At 55.5% G+C, this 18174-nt stretch overlaps 1 protein-coding gene and 1 pseudogene across 3 annotated transcripts; both read right to left on the reverse strand.

The window, feature by feature from the left end:
- Positions 1-364: 364 nt before the first annotated feature.
- LOC142003060 (retinol dehydrogenase 16-like) lies at positions 365-8028 on the reverse strand (annotated as a pseudogene).
- A 1608-nt stretch (positions 8029-9636) lies between these two features.
- LOC142003057 (17-beta-hydroxysteroid dehydrogenase type 6-like) lies at positions 9637-17468 on the reverse strand. 3 transcript variants are annotated; one of them, XM_074979707.1, is made up of 5 exons: positions 17321-17468; positions 15022-15343; positions 14191-14449; positions 12096-12259; positions 9637-11155 (listed from the first exon to the last, which is right to left on the reverse strand). In XM_074979707.1, the coding sequence occupies exons 2-5, from the start codon at positions 15332-15334 to the stop codon at positions 10935-10937; spliced, it is 957 nt and encodes a 318-aa protein (XP_074835808.1). In that variant the 5' UTR covers positions 15335-15343; positions 17321-17468; the 3' UTR covers positions 9637-10934. The 3 variants fall into 3 exon arrangements, with proteins under 3 accessions (XP_074835808.1, XP_074835809.1, XP_074835807.1); XM_074979708.1 differs by lacking the exon at positions 17321-17468 and adding an exon at positions 15834-15873; XM_074979706.1 differs by lacking the exon at positions 17321-17468 and adding an exon at positions 16714-16801 and having other exon boundaries at positions 9638-11155.
- Between the last annotated feature and the right edge of the window lie 706 nt (positions 17469-18174).

Genomic DNA, 18174 nt, shown 5'->3' on the forward strand with positions numbered 1-18174 from the left:
GGTCTGGTCCCATGGAAGCAGCGGGCCTGGGTGCAGGGGCAAGCCCCTTGAACTGTGTTGAGCTGATCTGAGCCCTGCTGTGGCTCTGAGGCCATCTCTGCAGGAGAGAGCTGAGGGGCACCCAGGAGGACTGGCTCGGTGGCATTTCAGCACATTAAGTGACAGTCCCAAGGGGAATCTCTGCTACTGAATCTATCCCATGCAGCCGCTCAGAAGCAAATCAGTGACATGGTGCTATGCGGCAGTCCCGGGGAAGCACCTCACCCCATGCCAGCTCGCCACTGAAGCCCATGAACTAAGTGCCTTTAAAAGTTTCAACCAGAATCTCCCCCCCTGCAGCTGCCTTCCCACCCGTCGACCTGCCCTAGATGCTGTGGGCCGGTTTGGGCATGTGACGGCTTGCCAGGAAATCTTGCCACGAGGCTGGCAGGTAGGAGACCGGGAGATAATAGAGCTTGGCATCCCAGCCCGCTGAGTAGCGGGTGCGGGGGTAACGGGAGATCAGACCGTGCGCCATGCAGTCAGTGACCAGGGCAAGGTTAGGGCTGGCCGGGGCGAACAGCTCTAGGAATTGCTTGAGATCTGTGTGCAGAAATATAAGCATGTGAAGCAGGGCAGCGGGCAAAGGCCCAGCTGGGGAAGGCAGGCCCAAGCCCCGCCTCTTATGCCCAAGCCCCGCCCCTTACGCATACATGCCACAGGGAGCCAAGCCCAGCCTCCACCTCCAGTGACTGGCCCCAGCGCGTGGGTCCAGCCCCCCCGCAGCACATGAGTGTTCACGCCTGCCCTCCCACACACAGGAGCAAGGTTGCAGGACCAACGTGGTCCCGGATCAGTGCGGGCTCATGTCAAACCTGCTTTCCACCTGACGCGCGAGGGAGGAGCCCGTAGTGCGGGGATGAGCGTAGCCTTGGAAACCAGCCTCCACCCCGGCCATGTTTTCTAAGTTAAGGGGGCTCTTGAGGGGGCTGTGGGGCCCCCCCCCGGGACATTGGAATAGAAATATCCAGCTCCTCCCCCTCCCCGTCTATTTATCCCCTGCCCCCCTCCAGCCTTGCCACCCCCAGCACTCACAGCCTTCAAAGTAGTGTTCGTCGTATGCCTCTCTGATCGCGGCAGGGACCCGGCTCCAGGCCGCCTGCAGGTTGTCCCTTATCAGCTGGGCACTCAAGATCTGTGTCTGGAAGGCACCCGGCTCTATGATACAGACCTTGACCCCGAAAGGAAGGATCTCCCGCCTGGAACAGAACCACGGGGCTAAAGGAGCCCCAGCCCAGCAGCACACCCCGCCTGCCCCAGGGGGCTCAGAGGGACTTTTGAAACTGTGAGGCTGTGCCCCCTGCCAGTGGATGCCAAGCGCGTGAGGGAACGGGGCCGAGGGGTAGGGCTCCCTCTTATTTCTTCCATCTATGGGTGGAATAAATTTTGTTTGGGCACCGAGATATGTGCAATGTGCACCAACAGGAGAGGCACTCGCTGCCAGCTGCAGGTGCTCTGCCAGTCAGCTGGGATTCATTTGAATCTTACCTGGGCAGCTTACAGGGAACATTGCTGTGGGGGGTGCTGTGATGGGGTTCAGGGTTCCCCAAGATCTGCACCCCGTCCGCAGACAGGAGTGACTCTCACTCAGCAGGTACAACAGGAAGTTTATGAGGCGACAGAGGCCCAGTTTCTCACAGAAGAGTCAGTGCAGCCGGCAGAGACAGTCCTTCCAACCCGTCCTGGGAAGAGGAGCCCGAGGGGTGCCCCTCTGGGATGTAGCTTCCCCCCTCGCCAGGCTGCCTGCCTTCCAGCTCCCTCTCACCCAGCTCCTAACTGCCTCTGATTCAAACCCAGCTCAGCTCCTCCCTCCTCTTCGTTCAGGGCAGAGGTGTTACCTGCCAGCCTAGGTTACAGCCCCAAGGTCATCTTTAGCCGCTGGGAGCTGCTCTGCCTGTCTCACACATGCACCCCCCACACTCCATCACGGGCAGAGAAGGGAGAGTCTGGTTATAGGTGCTGGGACACAACAGCAGGTGGGGGGAGAGGTGCCTGCTGGGGTTTGGAGCCCAGCAGGGGTGATGCAATATAGTGCTCCACCAACCTTCCCGAGCACCAGGTTTCTGGGGCTCAACCCATCCCCAGGGAGGACCCGGCTGCAGGAGTGGATATCAGTGGCTCTCACCTGAGGCTGTCCGAGAAGGCCTCCACCCCATACTTGGCCACGCAGTAGCCTCCTCCGAAGGTGGCCACCCGGCCCATCACACTGGCCACGTTGACCACCCGGCCCCGGGCTCGCCTCACCAGGGGCAGGAAGCTGAGGGTCACCTCGATCAGGTTCACTTCCAGCACCTTGACGATGTCGTCCTTGGTCTGCCACTCGTTGGGGCCCATGTTGCCAATGATGCCTGCGTTGTTCACCAATCCCCACAGCCCTGGGCAGAGGGGACAGGGCGGATTAGAGGGGCGGCTTGTCTCCCAGGAGACGGCAGGGAAATCGCCCATCAACAACGGTTCTCGACCAAAACTTTTACCCTGGTGACTAGTGAGTTTCAGCAGGCAAATTCCAGCCTGCTGAAACTGATGCTCCTCGGCCTAGGGCACAGGTGGCCCCTGCCCCACTGCGTCCCTACTCTGGGGGCTTGGAGCATTGGGTCCTACCTCCATCACCCCCAGCCCCCTGCCACACAGCCCTCCAGGGCTGCTCCAGTTGCTGCTTCCCTGGCCAGACCAGTGGGACTTGTTCGTCCATCGCAGCAGGAGAACACACCTGCCCTGCAATGCTGCTGGGGTTGGGAAGGAGAGGGACAGGCAGGCCCAAGAAGCTGGGAAAAATGGGGCTGAAGTCTCTCCCAGCCGAGCGGATCGCAAGTTCTGACAGCCTGTCTGGCCTGCGCCACCCCCAGACCTGCCCGTCTCCCTAGACCAGTGGGCTCTCACAGTGTGGTCTGCGACCATCTGGCGGGTGGGCCTCAGGCCCAGGAGTCCCCCACAGTAGGGAGTCACCCCTGGCTCTCCAGCCCCATTCCTGCCCTCCGTGACAGCTGCCTTTCTGTGTCTTCAGGCTCCAGTAGCCTAACAGGAAGAATTTCGCGTGGAAGGTGTTTGGAGATGAGCAAATGGATTTTTATCCTCCTGGCTGGCGGTCCGCGGCCAGGTTTGCATTGTGCATCCATGGGCCAAGATGGTTTGAGAATCGCTGCCCTAGCGGTGTCTGGGGGGCCTGGGAAATTCCCCCCCACCAGCTCCAGCCAGGGTCACCTGCCCACCGCAAGGGCACAGTCCACCCCTCATCTTTTGAAATGGGAATTGTACAAACCACAGCTTTCCTACGCCCCGCCCCAGCCCTTCTGCAGGATTAAGGCACCGGAGATGTGAGCCCAGCCCCCTGCAGGAACCAGAAGCAGCTGGTCCAAGCCACACCCTTGTCCCCCACTTGTTCCTTCACCCAGGCGGTCACCGCGGCAATGCTGTCCGTGCGGGTGACATCCAGGATCACCGTCTGCAGCCGCTCCGAGGTGACCTTCCGCAGCTGCTCCGCACCCTGCGGGTGAGACAGGCCGCCAGCACCCGCAGGCCCTGCAAGTCCAGCTGCCCTGGCCAGCAGGTTCCCGAAGCCGGAGTCACAGCCGGTGATCAGGACGTATTTCTCCGAGAGGTTCTCCACCGTCTGCCGCTCCCGGTACCATCGGCGCAGGAAATACAGCCCCAGCAGGGCGGCCAGGTACAGCCACATCCTCGCAGGTGAGCTCCAGCTGCAGAGTAAATCAAGCACTAGGTTAGGGCAGGTTTAATCCCAGCTGCCAGAGCTTAAACAAGCCAAGCTCGTTTGGGGTTCCTGGGCCAGAGAGGTGGGTCTCTTCTGAAAAGTTTGAAGAGCCTTGGAAATCTGAGTCAACCTTCCTTGTTCCCCTCTCAGTTTCGCCCTGGAGAGCCCCTGCCCTGTGGGATGGGATCAGGGCTGGCAGTAAACAGGCCCCTACCTGCTTTTTTGCTGCGAGAGATGGGGCTGTTATTAATGTTCAAGCACGAATCCTGGAGGGACATGCCTAAAAGGGGGAGAGGAGAGAAGCGAAGGCAGATGCTGCTTCTCGGGCCAGTCCACTGTTGCTGGAGAAGGTTCAGGCTCTGGAAGGGAGTTTGGGTGTAGAAGGGAATCAGATCACTGGAACTGGCAGGCATCTAGACGTCTAGAGCATCACTGAGAGGTGTCTGTCTAACCTGCACTTAAAGGTCTCCAGGGGTGGAGATTCCACAACCTCCCCAGGCAATTTATCCCAATGTTTGACCACCCTGACAGTTAGGAAGTTTTTCTAATGTCCAATCTCAACCTCCCAGCTGCAGCTGAAGCCCGTTGCTCCTTGTCCTGCCCTCAGAGGCCGAGGGGAACAATTTTTTCTCCCTCCTCCTTGTAGCCGTCTTTGAAAGCTTTGATCATGTCCTTTCTCAGCCTTTTCTTTTCCAAACTAAACACACGCCGTTCTTTGAATCTCTCCTCAGTTATGATCTCGAGACCTTTAATCATTTTAGCTGCTCTTCTCTGGACCTTCTCTGCTTTCTCCAACCGCTTCCCTAACATGTGGGTCCCAGAGCTGGACACAATACGCCCGTGTGATGTAGTGGGAGATACGTGTGTGGCTCACAGAGGCTCCTGCTGAGGATAACCTGGCAACCAGGTGACACCTCTGGGCTGCAGACAAAGGGGGAGGTGGAGCCTGAGGGGTTTGAACTGGAACTGGGAGTTGGGAAGCAGTGAGTCTGGCCTGGGAGAGACACAAAGGAGGGGGCAAGGCCCCAGCTCAGGGGACCTCCTCTCCCCACCATGGGCTGGGCTGGCTGTCTCTGCCGGCTGCACTGACACCCCTGTACGACACTGTGTCCTGTCAGTGAATAAACCCACTGTTCTCCTGCTGAGTGACAGTCACGCCTGCCTGCGGACTTGGTGCAGAGCCCCATCACAGCCCCTGAACCCCATCACAGCCGGTTGAGGCCTGATCAGCCCAGAGCAGAGTGGAAGAATGACTTCTCAGGTCTTGCCTCCCAGAGGCACAGTTGCTTTTTTTGCAACAGCTCACACCGTTGGCTCAAGCTCAGCTTGTGGTCTACTCTGAGCCCGGATCCCTTTTTGCAGTGCTTCTGGCTAGACCTGGGGCGGCCTCCCATGCTAGACACGTGAAGCTGATTGTTCCTTCCCTCAGAGCAGCACTTTGCACTTGTCCTTATTGAGCTGCTGCTTATTTTCCTCAGCCCGTTTCTCCAGTTAGTCCAGATTATTGTGAATTCTGACTCTGTCCTCCAAAGCCCTTGCAGCCCCTCCCAGCTCAGCATCATCTGCACACTTGATAAGCAAACTCTCTATGCCGTTATCTAAATCGTTGCTAAAGATATTTACAGAACTGGCCCCAAAACTGAGCCCTGCGCAGGCCCACTTGTTATTCCCTTCCAGCCTGGCTGCCAACCATTAACAACTACACTCTGGGAAGGCAGAAAGCAGTCAAGTAGCGCTTTAAAGACTAACTTGACTGCTTTTTGTTTTGATAGTGTATAGATTAGCACGACTCCCTCTCTGTTACTCTGTGAAGGGTTTAGCCAACCAGTTATGCACCCACCTGCTAGTACAAGGTGTGCTGCCGGGTCTGGGAGGGAGCTTGGGAGTGGAACAGAGCATGGGGTGTGTGATGGAGTCGGGGGAGTGCATGTGTGAGACTCAGGCTGGATGTGTGTGAGACAAGCAGAGCAGCTCCCAGCGGCTAGGGATGACCCTGGGGCTATAACCTAGGCTGGCAGGTAACACCTCCGCCTTGAACAAAGAGGAGGGAGGAGCTGAGCTGGGTTTGAATAGGAGGGGGAAGTTAGAATCTGGGGGGAGAGGGAGCTGGAAGGCAGGCAGCCTGGCGACGGGGGAAGCTACACCCCAGAGGGGCACCCCTCGGACTCTTCTCCCCAGGACGGGTTGGCATGACTGTCTCTGACTGCTGCACTGACTCTTCTGTGAGAAACCAGGCCTCTGTCGCCTAATAAACTTCCTGTTCTACCTGCTGAGTGAAAGTCACTCCTGCCTGCGGACGGGGTGCAGTGCTTGGGGACCCCTGAACCCCATCACAGGGTTTGGGCACTGGGATGGAGTTGTGGTGCAGGTGGGCACAGGGCGTAGGCCAGGCATGTCAAACTCCAAGCCTACAGAAGGCTACACAGACAAACACTGATAGATTTCAGGGCCGCCAAAGAAAATGTACTTCTCTTGGAAAGACGTAATTATTTATTATTATAGATTATGTTTGACGTATATTTTATAGCATGTTTTCGGGTTTTGTTTGAATAGAATATAATAATTTTAATTGAGAATTTAATACTTAATTTGAATTTTATTGTTTTATCATTTTATTAATAGTTCATAAAGTTTGAGAAAAGATACACGCAGCAGTGAGGGATGATCAAGACAGAAACCACTGAGGATAAAAGCAGACCAGGGAGAAATGTTAAATTAGAAAAGCCAAAATATCTCAAAGAAAGAAGGGCTAGATGGTTTCACAGTGAACAGGCAAAGCCAGGTGTCAGGACGCCCCGGTTCTATGGCTAGCACCGTGCCTTCAGTTTTCTCAGCTCTAAAAATAAGAATAAGCTGCCACACAGGAAAGTCATGAGTTACCAGCGTGACAGAATGGGCTTTGAGATTCGTGGCTGGCAGGAACAGCAGCAAGCAAAATGTAAAGAAGCGGTATCAGAGGAGCGTGGAGCTGTACACACTCAGGGAATGAAGATCAGGGCTGGGAGAAACTGATCACCACCAGCTCACTGGCAGGGCACCCCTGGTTTTATGTCGCTCTGGGTGTACTTAACTCGGAACGTTTCCATTGCACAGGGTTTGATTTGTCAGTCATTGTGAGCAGATTGAATGATGCTTTGGCTGGTTTCAGATATTTCCCTCTCCCCTTTGCACAGGGCTGGTACAACACAGTGACACACACCCACACCCACACCCACAAGCAGCCTCTTGCGCTGCATGGAGGTTAGAGATTCCCCTTTGTTAAGGAAGGTCCCAGATTCACGTGCAGTGTGGCTCTTGGATTATTGATTTTTTTTAACCAAATTGGAAAAAATGGGTATCCTTGCTCTTTTGGTTGCCAGCCCCGGCCCTAAAGCCTTACAGATAAGACCGAGCCCAGCTCTGAACTCTTCTTTTTTATGAGAGCTCAGTCAACCCGGTGTTCATTTCAAGGTTGGCAGGACTGGTCACCTCTGAACTTGGTTCAATATGAGGAATTTTACCAGCTGACCTGTGTTCAATCTGGGGAAATAGGGTCTCTCTCTCTCTCTCTCTCTCTCTCTCTCTCACACACACACACAACCACAGAACGCTGGGGAAATAGGCTCTCTCTCTCTCTCTCTCACACACACACACACAACCACAGAACGCTGGGGAAATAGGGTCTCTCTCTCTCTCTCTCTCTCTCACACACACACACACACAACCACAGAACGCTGGGGAAATAGGGTCTCTCTCTCTCTCTCTCTCTCACACACACACAACCACAGAACGCTGGGGAAATAGGGTCTCTCTCTCTCTCTCTCTCTCTCTCTCTCTCTCTCACACACACACACACAACCACAGAACGCTGGGGAAATAGGGTCTCTCTCTCTCTCTCTCTCTCTCTCTCTCACACACACACACACACACACAACCACAGAACGCTGGGGAAATAGGGTCTCTCTCTCTCTCTCTCTCTCTCTCACACACACACAACCACAGAACGCTGGGGAAATAGGGTCTCTCTCTCTCTCTCTCTCACACACACACACACACAACCACAGAACGCTGGGGAAATAGGGTCTCTCTCTCTCTCTCTCTCTCACACACACACAACCACAGAACGCTGGGGAAATAGGGTCTCTCTCTCTCTCTCTCTCTCTCTCTCTCTCTCGTTGGGGACCCGTTGGCGGAGAGGGAGCGAAGAAAAAATCAACCCAGGGAAGGGGAGACGAGAGCTACCCAGGAGCCAGAAGGGAAGAGAGCAAAGTTTACCTGCAAGCAACTCCCCACGTGCCTGGGCTCCGGGCTCCAGGGAACAGTTGACTTTAGAAATGAGTGAGGAAGAGACTGGCCTTGGGCAAGAGACAAACAGCTTCATCTGGTGGGGGGGTCTGTGTGCAAAGGGCAGAGTCCTGCTAGCAAGCAGCTCAGGCTGACCTGTGATGGTGGCAGCCCAGCTGCTCTCCCGGGACCTCAGACGTGGGGTCGGGCAGAACCGGAGGGGCTGGCTGAAAAATAACAAAGCCCTGGAAGTCAGCCGGGAAAGATCCTGCCGGGACCAGACACAAGACCCCCTCCCCTGGCCTCCAGATCTGACATCCTAGGGAGGCCTGGTTCCTCCCAACCGCTGAGGAAGGAGCGGTGACCTTCCTTTCGCAAGGTTGGACCTGGAAACGAATGGGGAAGGCCCCTGCGCCAGGTTTCAGCCCATACACCTTATAGACAGCACAAGATCAGCTCCGAATGGGCGCAGGCCCCATGGACCAATGCTACTGGGCATCAGGAGGGAATCTGCCCTGGCCCCAGCCCCTGCAGATTCCAGGGCAGATTCCCTCCTGATACTCAGTAACGTTGCTCTATGGGAGTTATGCCCCTTTATTCTGGTAGAAGATCTGCACCTCGGCAGCCCAACGCAGCAGAGATGAGGGAACTGCAGCTCCAGGGCGGTTTCCTCCTCACCGCTGGGCTCACACCCTGAAGCAGGAGTGACTTTAACCCGGTGACATCTCCCTGCCTCTGGGTCTGCAGCAGCCCCAGCCTGTGCTCAGGGGCTGAGACAGCTTGTGCGGCGGGAGCTTTGGGATCCATGCTGGGCCCTGCTCTGGGTCCACCAGGGTTCTGCTCCTGCTGCAGCAGAGGAAGCCGCTCCCCACCAACTCCCACACAGGGACCACAGCAGCCCATACTATCAGCAGGGCAATAAGCTGTTGTTCATATCCAGCCTGTCTCAAGCCTATGGCCTAGTCTAGCTGAGCTGGTATTTGGCGGCATGTTCGCCCTGCTCGCTCAGCTGCCTCCTATGTGCTCAGCCCTTCTGCGCCCTGAGCTGCGGAAAGCGTGTGCCAGCAGGAGCGCAAGGCTGCTGAAGGCTGGGAGGAGTGTGTCTCCCAGAGGTCATCTGCATGAGAATGCAAAGGTGAGCATATGTGACACCGTTCAGGCAAAGCCTGATGGGTAGCAAGTAAGCAATGAGGTTTTCACTATTGTAATCACATTGTTGTAACATCACAATTTAAGCTCAAACACACAGCAGAGCAAGCAAAGGTCGGCAGGGGCTCCCCTCTCCCCAACCCGAGTGCAGCATAGTTGGGGCGGAGGGGGGGAGTCCCATGCAATCTGCAGTTAAGCCTTTGCCTTGCAGCTGGAAGAAGGGGTTTGTACTGGAGCGTGAGGGGTGGGGTCAGAGCTTTACAAGGCAGCGTAGGCAGGATAAGGGATGGAACCAGGGCAGGGGGTGACAGTAATACATTTCTTACAGGTACTGTTAGGTGGCAATACACCCTGGATGGGGCAGGGACAAGCAAGGGGTTGGTCGGAAGTTGCGCAAGGAGAGTACCCTGTAAAAATGTTAAGTGTGGGGTGGAATGCAGGGAGTGGGGGTGGGGACAAGGGGGGGGTGCAGGAGTCAGTGTAGGGGCTGGGTGCTTGGGGAGGGGATTGGAGGTGTGAGGGGCTCACAGCAAGGGTGTGGGGGATGTAAGAGTCAGGGCAGGAGTCAGGCTGGGGTGGGGATGTGAGGGGGAACTCAGGACAGGGGGTGTCGGGGAGGTGGGTTGAGATGGGGGGGTCAGGGCTGGGAGAACAGCTGTCGGTGCGGCACACAGGCTACTTTCACCTTTGGACTAGGGGTCCCAGGGCCCCCCACCCTGCTCAGCCTTCACACAGCAGCACACGAAGGGGTTTCCCCATGGGCTCGTGCGCAGGGGATTGCAGGCCCAGTTCGGTAGCCCCGGGTGGGGATGAGACTTGCATTCCTGGGAAGGGCGTCCCCTTTGGAGCTGGGCTGCAACATGGCCCTGTGTAACATGGGAGGCAGTGTGGCCTACCAGCTAGTGCACTGGTGAGGCTGGCAAGACTGTATGTAACATCAGACTCGACTGCTGGCTGGGCTGGTGCACGTTGCACCCCCCCCCCACATGCCTCAGTTTCCCCAGCTACAAAAGGAAGCTCCTTCCCTGCCTTTGGACGGTGCTTAGCACCCCAGGGCTGAGACTCACGCAGTGTTATTAAACCACAGCGAATGCGGCCATGTGGACAAGGAACCACAGAGCCAAGGGAGTGAGGGACTAAATGGGACCTATTTCGTTATTCGGTGTCTTATGGGAGTGCACTGCATGGGGCGCAGGCAGGGACCAAATGCCCCCATTGCACAGCACCATACACATGCAAAGCAAAGGGACAGGCACTGCCCCAAGGAGGCAGCCAGTCGGGGCAGCCCAGGGAAACAGGCCCTGGAAGCAGACACGCTCTGGGCTATGTTCCAAGAGGGGCTCTTGGTGGCTCGTGGAGCAGCCCATGATTGTAGCGGTCAGCCAGAGCTGAAGGCGGGAGCTTCTCGGTTGTTCGTGAGATGGTTTTTCTCAGCTGGTGCGTCCCAGGGATGTGATTTGGCCCTGAACCATTCAGCTGAGGGCTCCAGTCCTGTTTCAGAAGGCACTGCAGGGCGCTGTGCTCAGTTGTCCTGTTCTGTGGAGGTGCGAGACAGGGCTCCCCCTACTTTCTGACGCCGTGTGCGGAATAAATTTTATTCTGTGTATGTGCCGATGCGCACCACCTGTAGAAACTCAGGCCGACGCCTGCGGATGCAGCTTACAGAGACCACTGGGAGGGAGAACTGATTTCAGTCCTGATACCCAACCAGTGCAGATGGCTTCTTCCTCTCCTCCCCACCTCCGGGATGCCCCCTCTTTCCTCCTCCCCTGGCTTACACAGCCTGAGGTGGGTGGGGACAGCCCCTGGTCAGCACCCAGTCTGCCCAGGCCGTGGGCAGGTAGGAGAGGGGGATATAGAAGAACTGGGCATCCCAGCCCCCGGAGTAGCGGGTGCGAGGGTGGCGGGCCGTCAGCGCATGTTCCATGCAGTCGGTGACCAGGTGGAGGTTGTAGCTGCAGTGTGTCGAGATTGTCTCTCTTAGGAGCTGCCGGTCTGTCAGCAGAGAAAGGAGACAGGTCAGTCCTGGGGCCCTGGGCATCACGGCCGGCCTGGGGTCTGTGGCTGGTGAATGTCCCAGGGCACTTCTCTGGCCCCCACAGCTGATTCCCATTCGGCCAGGTTCAGCCCTTTGTGGGAGGAGGGGGAACTAAGACACTAGCCCTATGGCCGCAAAGAAACGCGCTCACCCGAAGTTCAACCCCGCACAGAGCTGCCTTCTGCAGGCAGCCCGCACCAACTGCTCCACCCCAGGCACATCACCGGTGCGCTGACTCTGAGGCATAACGGTGACTCCCTGGGCTGTGTTCCCTGTGAGCTGAGCCCTGGGGTGCGCCCACAGCTGCAGTGTGGGTTGCCATGGGGGGGTGTGCGTCTGCACATGCCTTGGCGCATGGAACAAAATTCATTCGGCCCATAGATGGAAAAATATTAGTGGGTGCACCATCCTTGGGGGCTGAATCTCCTGACTGTGAGGCGTGCCCCAGTTGGAAGCCACCAGCTCTCTGGGGAGAGGCTAAAATGTTCAGAGGACTCGACATTTCCTCCCCCCACGCCTTATTCATGGCCCTTGTTGTGCCTGGTGTTGCCCAGACTTCCTCGCTGCCCTGCCTCCCGGACCTGAGAGCAGGGCCCCTTCTGGCCAGGCGCAAAAGCCCGAGCAGCAGAGACTCTCACTGGCTCCAGAGAGTGGAGGGTCAGCCACGCACAACTGTGTAGCATTCACCAATGCTGCAGAGGACAGCCTGTCCCACCCAAACGCAGCGGGGGAGTTTATTTGAGCCACCAAACATCCTTTGCAGAAAGCTGCCTGTATCCTGAGGCCAACGCCCCAGCCCTGCAGCGATGGATTACGGGTTGGCGGTTTCGACTCTGCACCCTCTCTCGAGACCCAGCCCGAGGTCCCCGTTCCCCGCAGCACTGAAAGAGCTCTCACAGCTGTCGAAGTACTGCTGCCCATAGCTCTCCTTGACTTCAGGAGGGACACGGCGCCAGGTCTGCTCCACGGATTCCAGGCCACGCTGACTCTCCGTCATGGGTGTGTGAAAATAGCCAGGCTCCACTATAGCGATTTTCACGCCGAACAGCTGCATTTCACGCCTGGAATGGAATAAGTTGTCAGCAACGTTCCCTGTGAGCTGACCCCGGGGGTGGCCGCTCAGGAAGATAAGAATGGCCAGACTGGGTCAGAACAAAGGTCCATCTAGCCCAGTATCCCATCAGCCGACAGTAGCCAATGCCAGGTGCCCCAGAGGAGGTGAACCAAAGACAATGATCAAGCGATTTGTCTCCTGCCATCCATCTCCCGCCTTCGACAAAAGGCTAGTCACCATCCCTTACCCCTTGCTAACAGCCATCTATGGACCTAACCTCCAAACATTTATTGAGCTCTTTTTTAAACTCTGTTAGAGTCCTGGTCTTCACAGCGTCCTCTGGTAACGAGTTCCACAGGTGGACTGTGCGCTGTGTGAAGAAAAACTTTCTTTTATTAGTTTTGAACCTGCTACCCATTAATTTCATTTGGTGCCCTCTAGTTCTTATATTATGGGAACAAGTAAATAACTTTTCTGTATTCACTTTCTCCACAGCATTCATGACTTTATACACCTCTATCATATCGCCCCTCAGTCTCCTCTTTCCTTGACTGAAAAGTCCCAGTCTCTGTAGCCTCTCCTCATATGGGACCTGTTCCAAATCCTTAAGCATTTGAGTTGCCCTTTTCTGAACCTTTTCTAACGCCAATATATATTTTTTGAGGTGAGCAGACCACATCTGCACACATACTCAACATGTGGGCGTACCATAGTTTTATACAGGGGAAGTAAGATATTCTTCATCTGATTTTCTATCCCTTTTTTAATTATTCCTAACATCCTATTTGCTTTACTGACTGCCGCTGCACACTGCGTGGATATTTTCAGAGAACTATCCACTATAATTCCAAGATCCTCTTCCTGATCTGTTGTAGCTAAATTTGCCCCATCATGTTGTATCTATAATTGGGGTTATTCTTCCCAATGTGCATTACCTTACACTTACCCACATTGAATTTCATTTGCCATTTTGCTGCCCAATCACTCAGTTTGCTGAGATCTTTTTGAAGTTCTTCACAGTCTGCTTTGGTTTTGACTATCCTGAACAGTTTGGTGTCATCTGCAAACTTTGCCACCTCCCTGCTTACCCCTTTCTCTAGGTCATTGACAAATAAGTTGAACAAGATTGGTCCCAGGACTGACCCTTGGGGAACACCACTAGTTACCCCCTTCCATTGTGAAAATTTACCATTTATTCCTACTCTTTGCTTCCTGTCTTTTAACCAGTTCCCAACCCATGAAAGGATCTTTCCTCCTATCCCATGACCACCTAATTACATAAAAGCCTTTGGTGAGGGACTGTGTCAAAGGCTTTCTGGAAATCTAAGTAGAGATACAGATGCCGCTGGCTGACTGGCCGAGTGCCCAGAGCTGCCAGCGTGTCTTTCTGCTGGTGACACACAGCCGCATGCGCCTCTGCACAGAACCAAATGTATTCCAACCAGGGAATGGCAAACAAAGCGAGTGGGAACCCTGACAGCCACGGGACACCAGGGATTCAGGAGCCACTTCAGAACAACTCTGGGAGCCCCCTCTCCACTCTTCTCAAGTGTGGCCCCTTAAAATCAAAGCCCCCGGAGATCTGGCCAGGGCAGGTTTCCCGAAGGACTAGGGGTGCAGTAACTTCCTTCTTTTGCTGTCATCGTCTACCCGCCATTGTTGTCCCACCCTGGTCCATCTGGTGCAGCGGGTGTTACCCACCCAGGCTCACACCCCAATTAATCCGTGAGGCTCCCGGACTCCTCCTTGGTCTTACAGAGGCCGGCTAACACAGCTGCCCCCTGAGTCTGTGAATCAGGGCTTTTAAAGGGGTTTCAGGGGAGGCTTCAAAAGCTGAGGCCCTCAAATTGCTTTGGAAGACCCTGGGGCTCTGCCCCTTGCTGGCTGATTGGGGGCAAGGCAGGGCAGGGCAGGGGAAGGCACGGCTCCCCCAGGTACCTGAGGCTGTCCGAGAAGGCCTCCACGCCGTACTTAGCTGCGCAGTAGCCCCCGCCGTAGAAGGCCAGTCGGCCCAGGATACTGGCCACGTTGACCACCCGGCCCCGGGCTCGCCTCACCAGGGGCAGGAAGCTGAGGGTCACCTCAAACAGGCCAATCAGGTTCACCTCCAGCACCTTGACGAAGTCGTCCTTGGTCTGCCACTCGTTGGGGCACAAGTTGCCAATGATCCCTGCGTTGTTCACCAGGCCCCAGAGCCCTGGGAATTGGGGAGAGTGGCTGAACTGGGGCAGGGGGCTCCGTTTAGAGCTGGAATCCCCTAACAGCACCATTGTTCATCCGCACTTGGCAATTAAAGCAATTCCCATTCTGCCCCCCCTCCCTCGTGGGCCTGGGACAGCTGCTCCAGGACCATTTCTCTGGGTGCGGGCTGGGAACGTCTGCAACCCTCTGGGCTGGTCCAGCTTCAAGGAGCCCACACCCAAGTCGCTGGGCCCCAAACGCAGCTGCTGGTGGCCCTGCAGCCTTGAGGGGAAGCACCAGTGCATTGAAACTGGCATGGCGGCGAGATCCGACCCCCAGCTGTAAGCCAACGGAGCCCCCACACCCTCCCAGAGACAAGAATAGAGCCCAGGAGTCCTGGCTTCCAACACCCTCTGCTCTAACTACTACACTTCATTCCCTCCTTCCAGGGCAGGAATAGAACCCAGGCATCCTGCCTCCCATCCTTTCACTCCTTTTCTGCCTGTTGCATTAGCACAGCCCCAGCCGGTGTGACTCAGACCTGCCAGGAGAGAACAAAGGGGCAGGGGGAGGGGTTGGGGGTCCCACCTTTGTCCCCCACTTGTTCCTTCACCCAGGCGGTCGCCGCGGCAATGCTGTCCGTGCGGGTGACATCCAGGATCACTGTCTGCAGCCGCTCCGAGGTGACCTTCTGCAGCTGCTCCGCGCCCTGCGGGGTGAGACAGGCCGCCAGCACCCGCAGGCCCTGCAAGTCCAGCTGCCTGGCCAGCAGGTTCCCGAAGCCGGAGTCACAGCCGGTGATCAGGACGTATTTCTCCCGGAGGTTCTCCACCGTCTGCCGCTCCCGGTACCATCGGCGCAGGAAGTACAGCCCCAGCAGGGCAGCCAGGTACAGCCACATCCTCCCACCCTGCAAACCAAGCAACCAACCAGGTGGGGCAAGACTTGTCCTGAAATGCAGCTAGCACTGGGGTGGGTCAGAGCAGCTGTTTAACAGCGCAGCACAACAAAGGCGGGTTTAGACCAGTGGTTCCCAACCTTTTCAAGACGGGTCCCCATTCTGACAATCCAGTAGGATTTTGTGACCCCAGCAATTCAAAACCAGGTGGAGACATTCTCCCCCGGGAATTTCTTTTTTAAATCTTGATTCTGTTTTCTCCCCCTTAAACATTTTTACGCCCTGTGAAAATTTCATCTGGAGCTGCCCTTGCAACGTACATATACAATTTATATTGTTGAAGGTAAATAAAATAATGAATATGTATTCTAAGGGGGGACCCCAGCGGCCCTATGGCTGGGAGCCAGCTGGGGCATGGATCCCTGGCTGGCTCTCACCCACCCCTGCTCCTCATCCCCAGGCTTAAACCTCTCTCAGCCGCCCACCCTCCCACCTAGCTCACATGGGAGTTCCATGCAGCCTCTGCTGATCCCTTCTGCTCCTTCCCCAGGCCACCTCCTCCTCTGCACAGCTCCCCCCAGCAATCCTCCTCCCTTCCCCCACCTGCAGCGTGGGCAGTTCCCTGCCCTGCTGCAGAGAAATGAGACTCTAGTTAATTGGTTTCAGGGCAGGTTCCCTGGGAGCCAGAAGAGGAGTGGGTGGCAGCTCAGGAGCCACAAATGGCTCCTTTAAGCTGCAAATGGCTCCAGCCGACGACCCTTCTTGGTCGTGACCCATAGGTTGGGAATTCCTGGCTTAGAAGCATGCATGCAACAGCCAAAAGATTCATGAGCACCAATGCATCTAATAAAAGCAGGATTTTGAAACAGGGATTCCTTGGCTTTGGCATTAAACTCCTTATGGACATAAACATTCCAGTGACCAAAAAAACCACAGGGTCAGGGGTGGGAGGTGAGACAGCCAGATTTCCCAGGCTTCTCAGGCGTCTTCTGAATGCAGGCTGTATTTTCAGTTCCATGGGGCTGATGGAAGCTGGATTCCGCAAAGAGCCTAGCTGCCCCAGGCTGAGCCCTGCTAAATTCACTCCCTGGGATTGGGCTCTGCTCCTCTCACTGCTAACGCCAGCCTTAAACGAGATCCAAACTGGGGCTGGGTTACAGCTGCTGGGCACGGAGGTATGTGGCAAGGCAAGAGGCTGGCCAGAGAACAACCCCCCTGGTTGATTCACCCTGGGTAGGAATTGTGCCAACCTGCAAAAAAACCAGACCACGCTGCGTGTGAAATCCACCTGAACCAGGAGCCCTGCACCAGCCCCTGCCTGTATCAATGCACTAACGAGGACACCAGCCACTACATTCCCCAATTAGCCGGCAACTGCTTACCTGCAACCAAGATCTTGTCTTACCCGGGAAGTCAACTCCCGCCTGGTGCCACAGCTCTGGGGAGAGCTGCTGCCTTTGAACTGGCTGGGCACAGCAACTCTGACCTTGGGGAGGCTCTTACCATTGGCCAGGGCAGCTGGCTGAGCGCTGAATGGGGAAGGTGAATGCACCAGTGGTGGAAAGGTCAGGGTGCAAGGTTCTGCTGCTGGTTAAAAAAAAGGGTGAAGACGGCTTGTTCTGGGCCCCAAACATATGCAGCATAACTGGCCCCTGCAACCTCCATGGTGCTGAGTTCCTGGCTGCTCAGATCACGCAGGGACAAGCAGGTTGTCCCAGTCTAGGCCGTACACAGGGAAGCAGGGCTGGGCAGGTAGACTGCCCAGAAGGAATCCCTGGCCCCTGGCCACCTGCAGCTGGCAGGCTGCGTGCGTATTGCTGGAGCACATCCCCACATGCTTCGGTGCACGAAACAAGATTTATCCCACCATCGATGGAAAAAACTAGAGGGACCCCTGGTTTGGAGTTTTTGTGAGTAATTTCCTCCTGGGAAAGCCAATTGCACAGCACAGAATGTGCCAAGCCAGGACGACACTGAGCAGCAACTTACGAGCTTTCACAGGACAGCTCACCAGGGCCCCTCCAAGTCTCTGCAGAGGTGGACCAGACCTGACCCCACTGTGGGGCACACACGGTGAGACTCGGCTTGTGTCTAAGACAGTGGAAGAGCGGCACTGGGAAGCCTTTTATCTTTGTTTTCTTGTACTGAAAAGTACTGCCCGGGCTCTCCTCAAGGGAACAGGCAAAATGCCACATTTATTGGGAATACACATCTAGCAAGCAACCTGTTGCCTCCTTCTTAAGGTGGCACAGTGGCAGTTCGTGCCCGGTGTGCAACGCTGGCCCAATAACACACCGAGAGTGGAAGAAGAATCTCTATTTGGCCTGCCAAGTAAGGCGCAGGGGGATCTCTCCTCAAAGCCTGCACACCTTGCAACAAGAGATGAGCAATACTTATACCTCTCTCCTCCTTTGTTCATCCCCCCTCCCAACAAACCAGGGGAGAGTTTCTCATACTCCCTTTATCCATTTATCCGGCTCAAACTGAACTTCTACTGCTCATATGACATTCCACTCTGGTAATTCCCTATTAATCAGGAGGTAAAGTACCAGTAGATTATTAACAGAATGTAAGTTACAGGGAGGTAGAGTTATTCAGTCATATAGAACATGAACAGGATTTCAGTAACAAAACAATGCTGAATTTCATGAGAAAATTAAGGAGGATTCACTAACAATGCTAAATACAATATTGAACCTCATGGGAACATCAGTGCGCATTCATATACAAAACAATGTTTCTATGAGAACAAAATATAACAACGTTTCCCCTGCCAACAAACCCTTAGCATGTGCATGCGATATAGCCCATTCCCATTCTCACTCACACACACACACACACCC

This window comes from Carettochelys insculpta, chromosome 29 (genome assembly GCF_033958435.1).
Source record: "Carettochelys insculpta isolate YL-2023 chromosome 29, ASM3395843v1, whole genome shotgun sequence".
Taxonomy (NCBI): domain Eukaryota; kingdom Metazoa; phylum Chordata; order Testudines; family Carettochelyidae; genus Carettochelys; species Carettochelys insculpta.

Coding starts and splice junctions, on each gene's coding strand:
- LOC142003057 (XM_074979707.1), bottom strand. CDS start 15,334: ATGTGGCTGTACCTGGCTGCCCTGCTGGGGCTGTACTTCCTGCGCCGA. Junction 14,450..15,021: donor GGAACAAGTGGGGGACAAAG/GTGGGACCCCCA, acceptor CCCAATTCCCAG/GGCTCTGGGGCCTGGTGAAC. Junction 11,156..12,095: donor GCAGCAGTACTTCGACAGCT/GTGAGAGCTCTT, acceptor CTCTGCTGACAG/ACCGGCAGCTCCTAAGAGAG.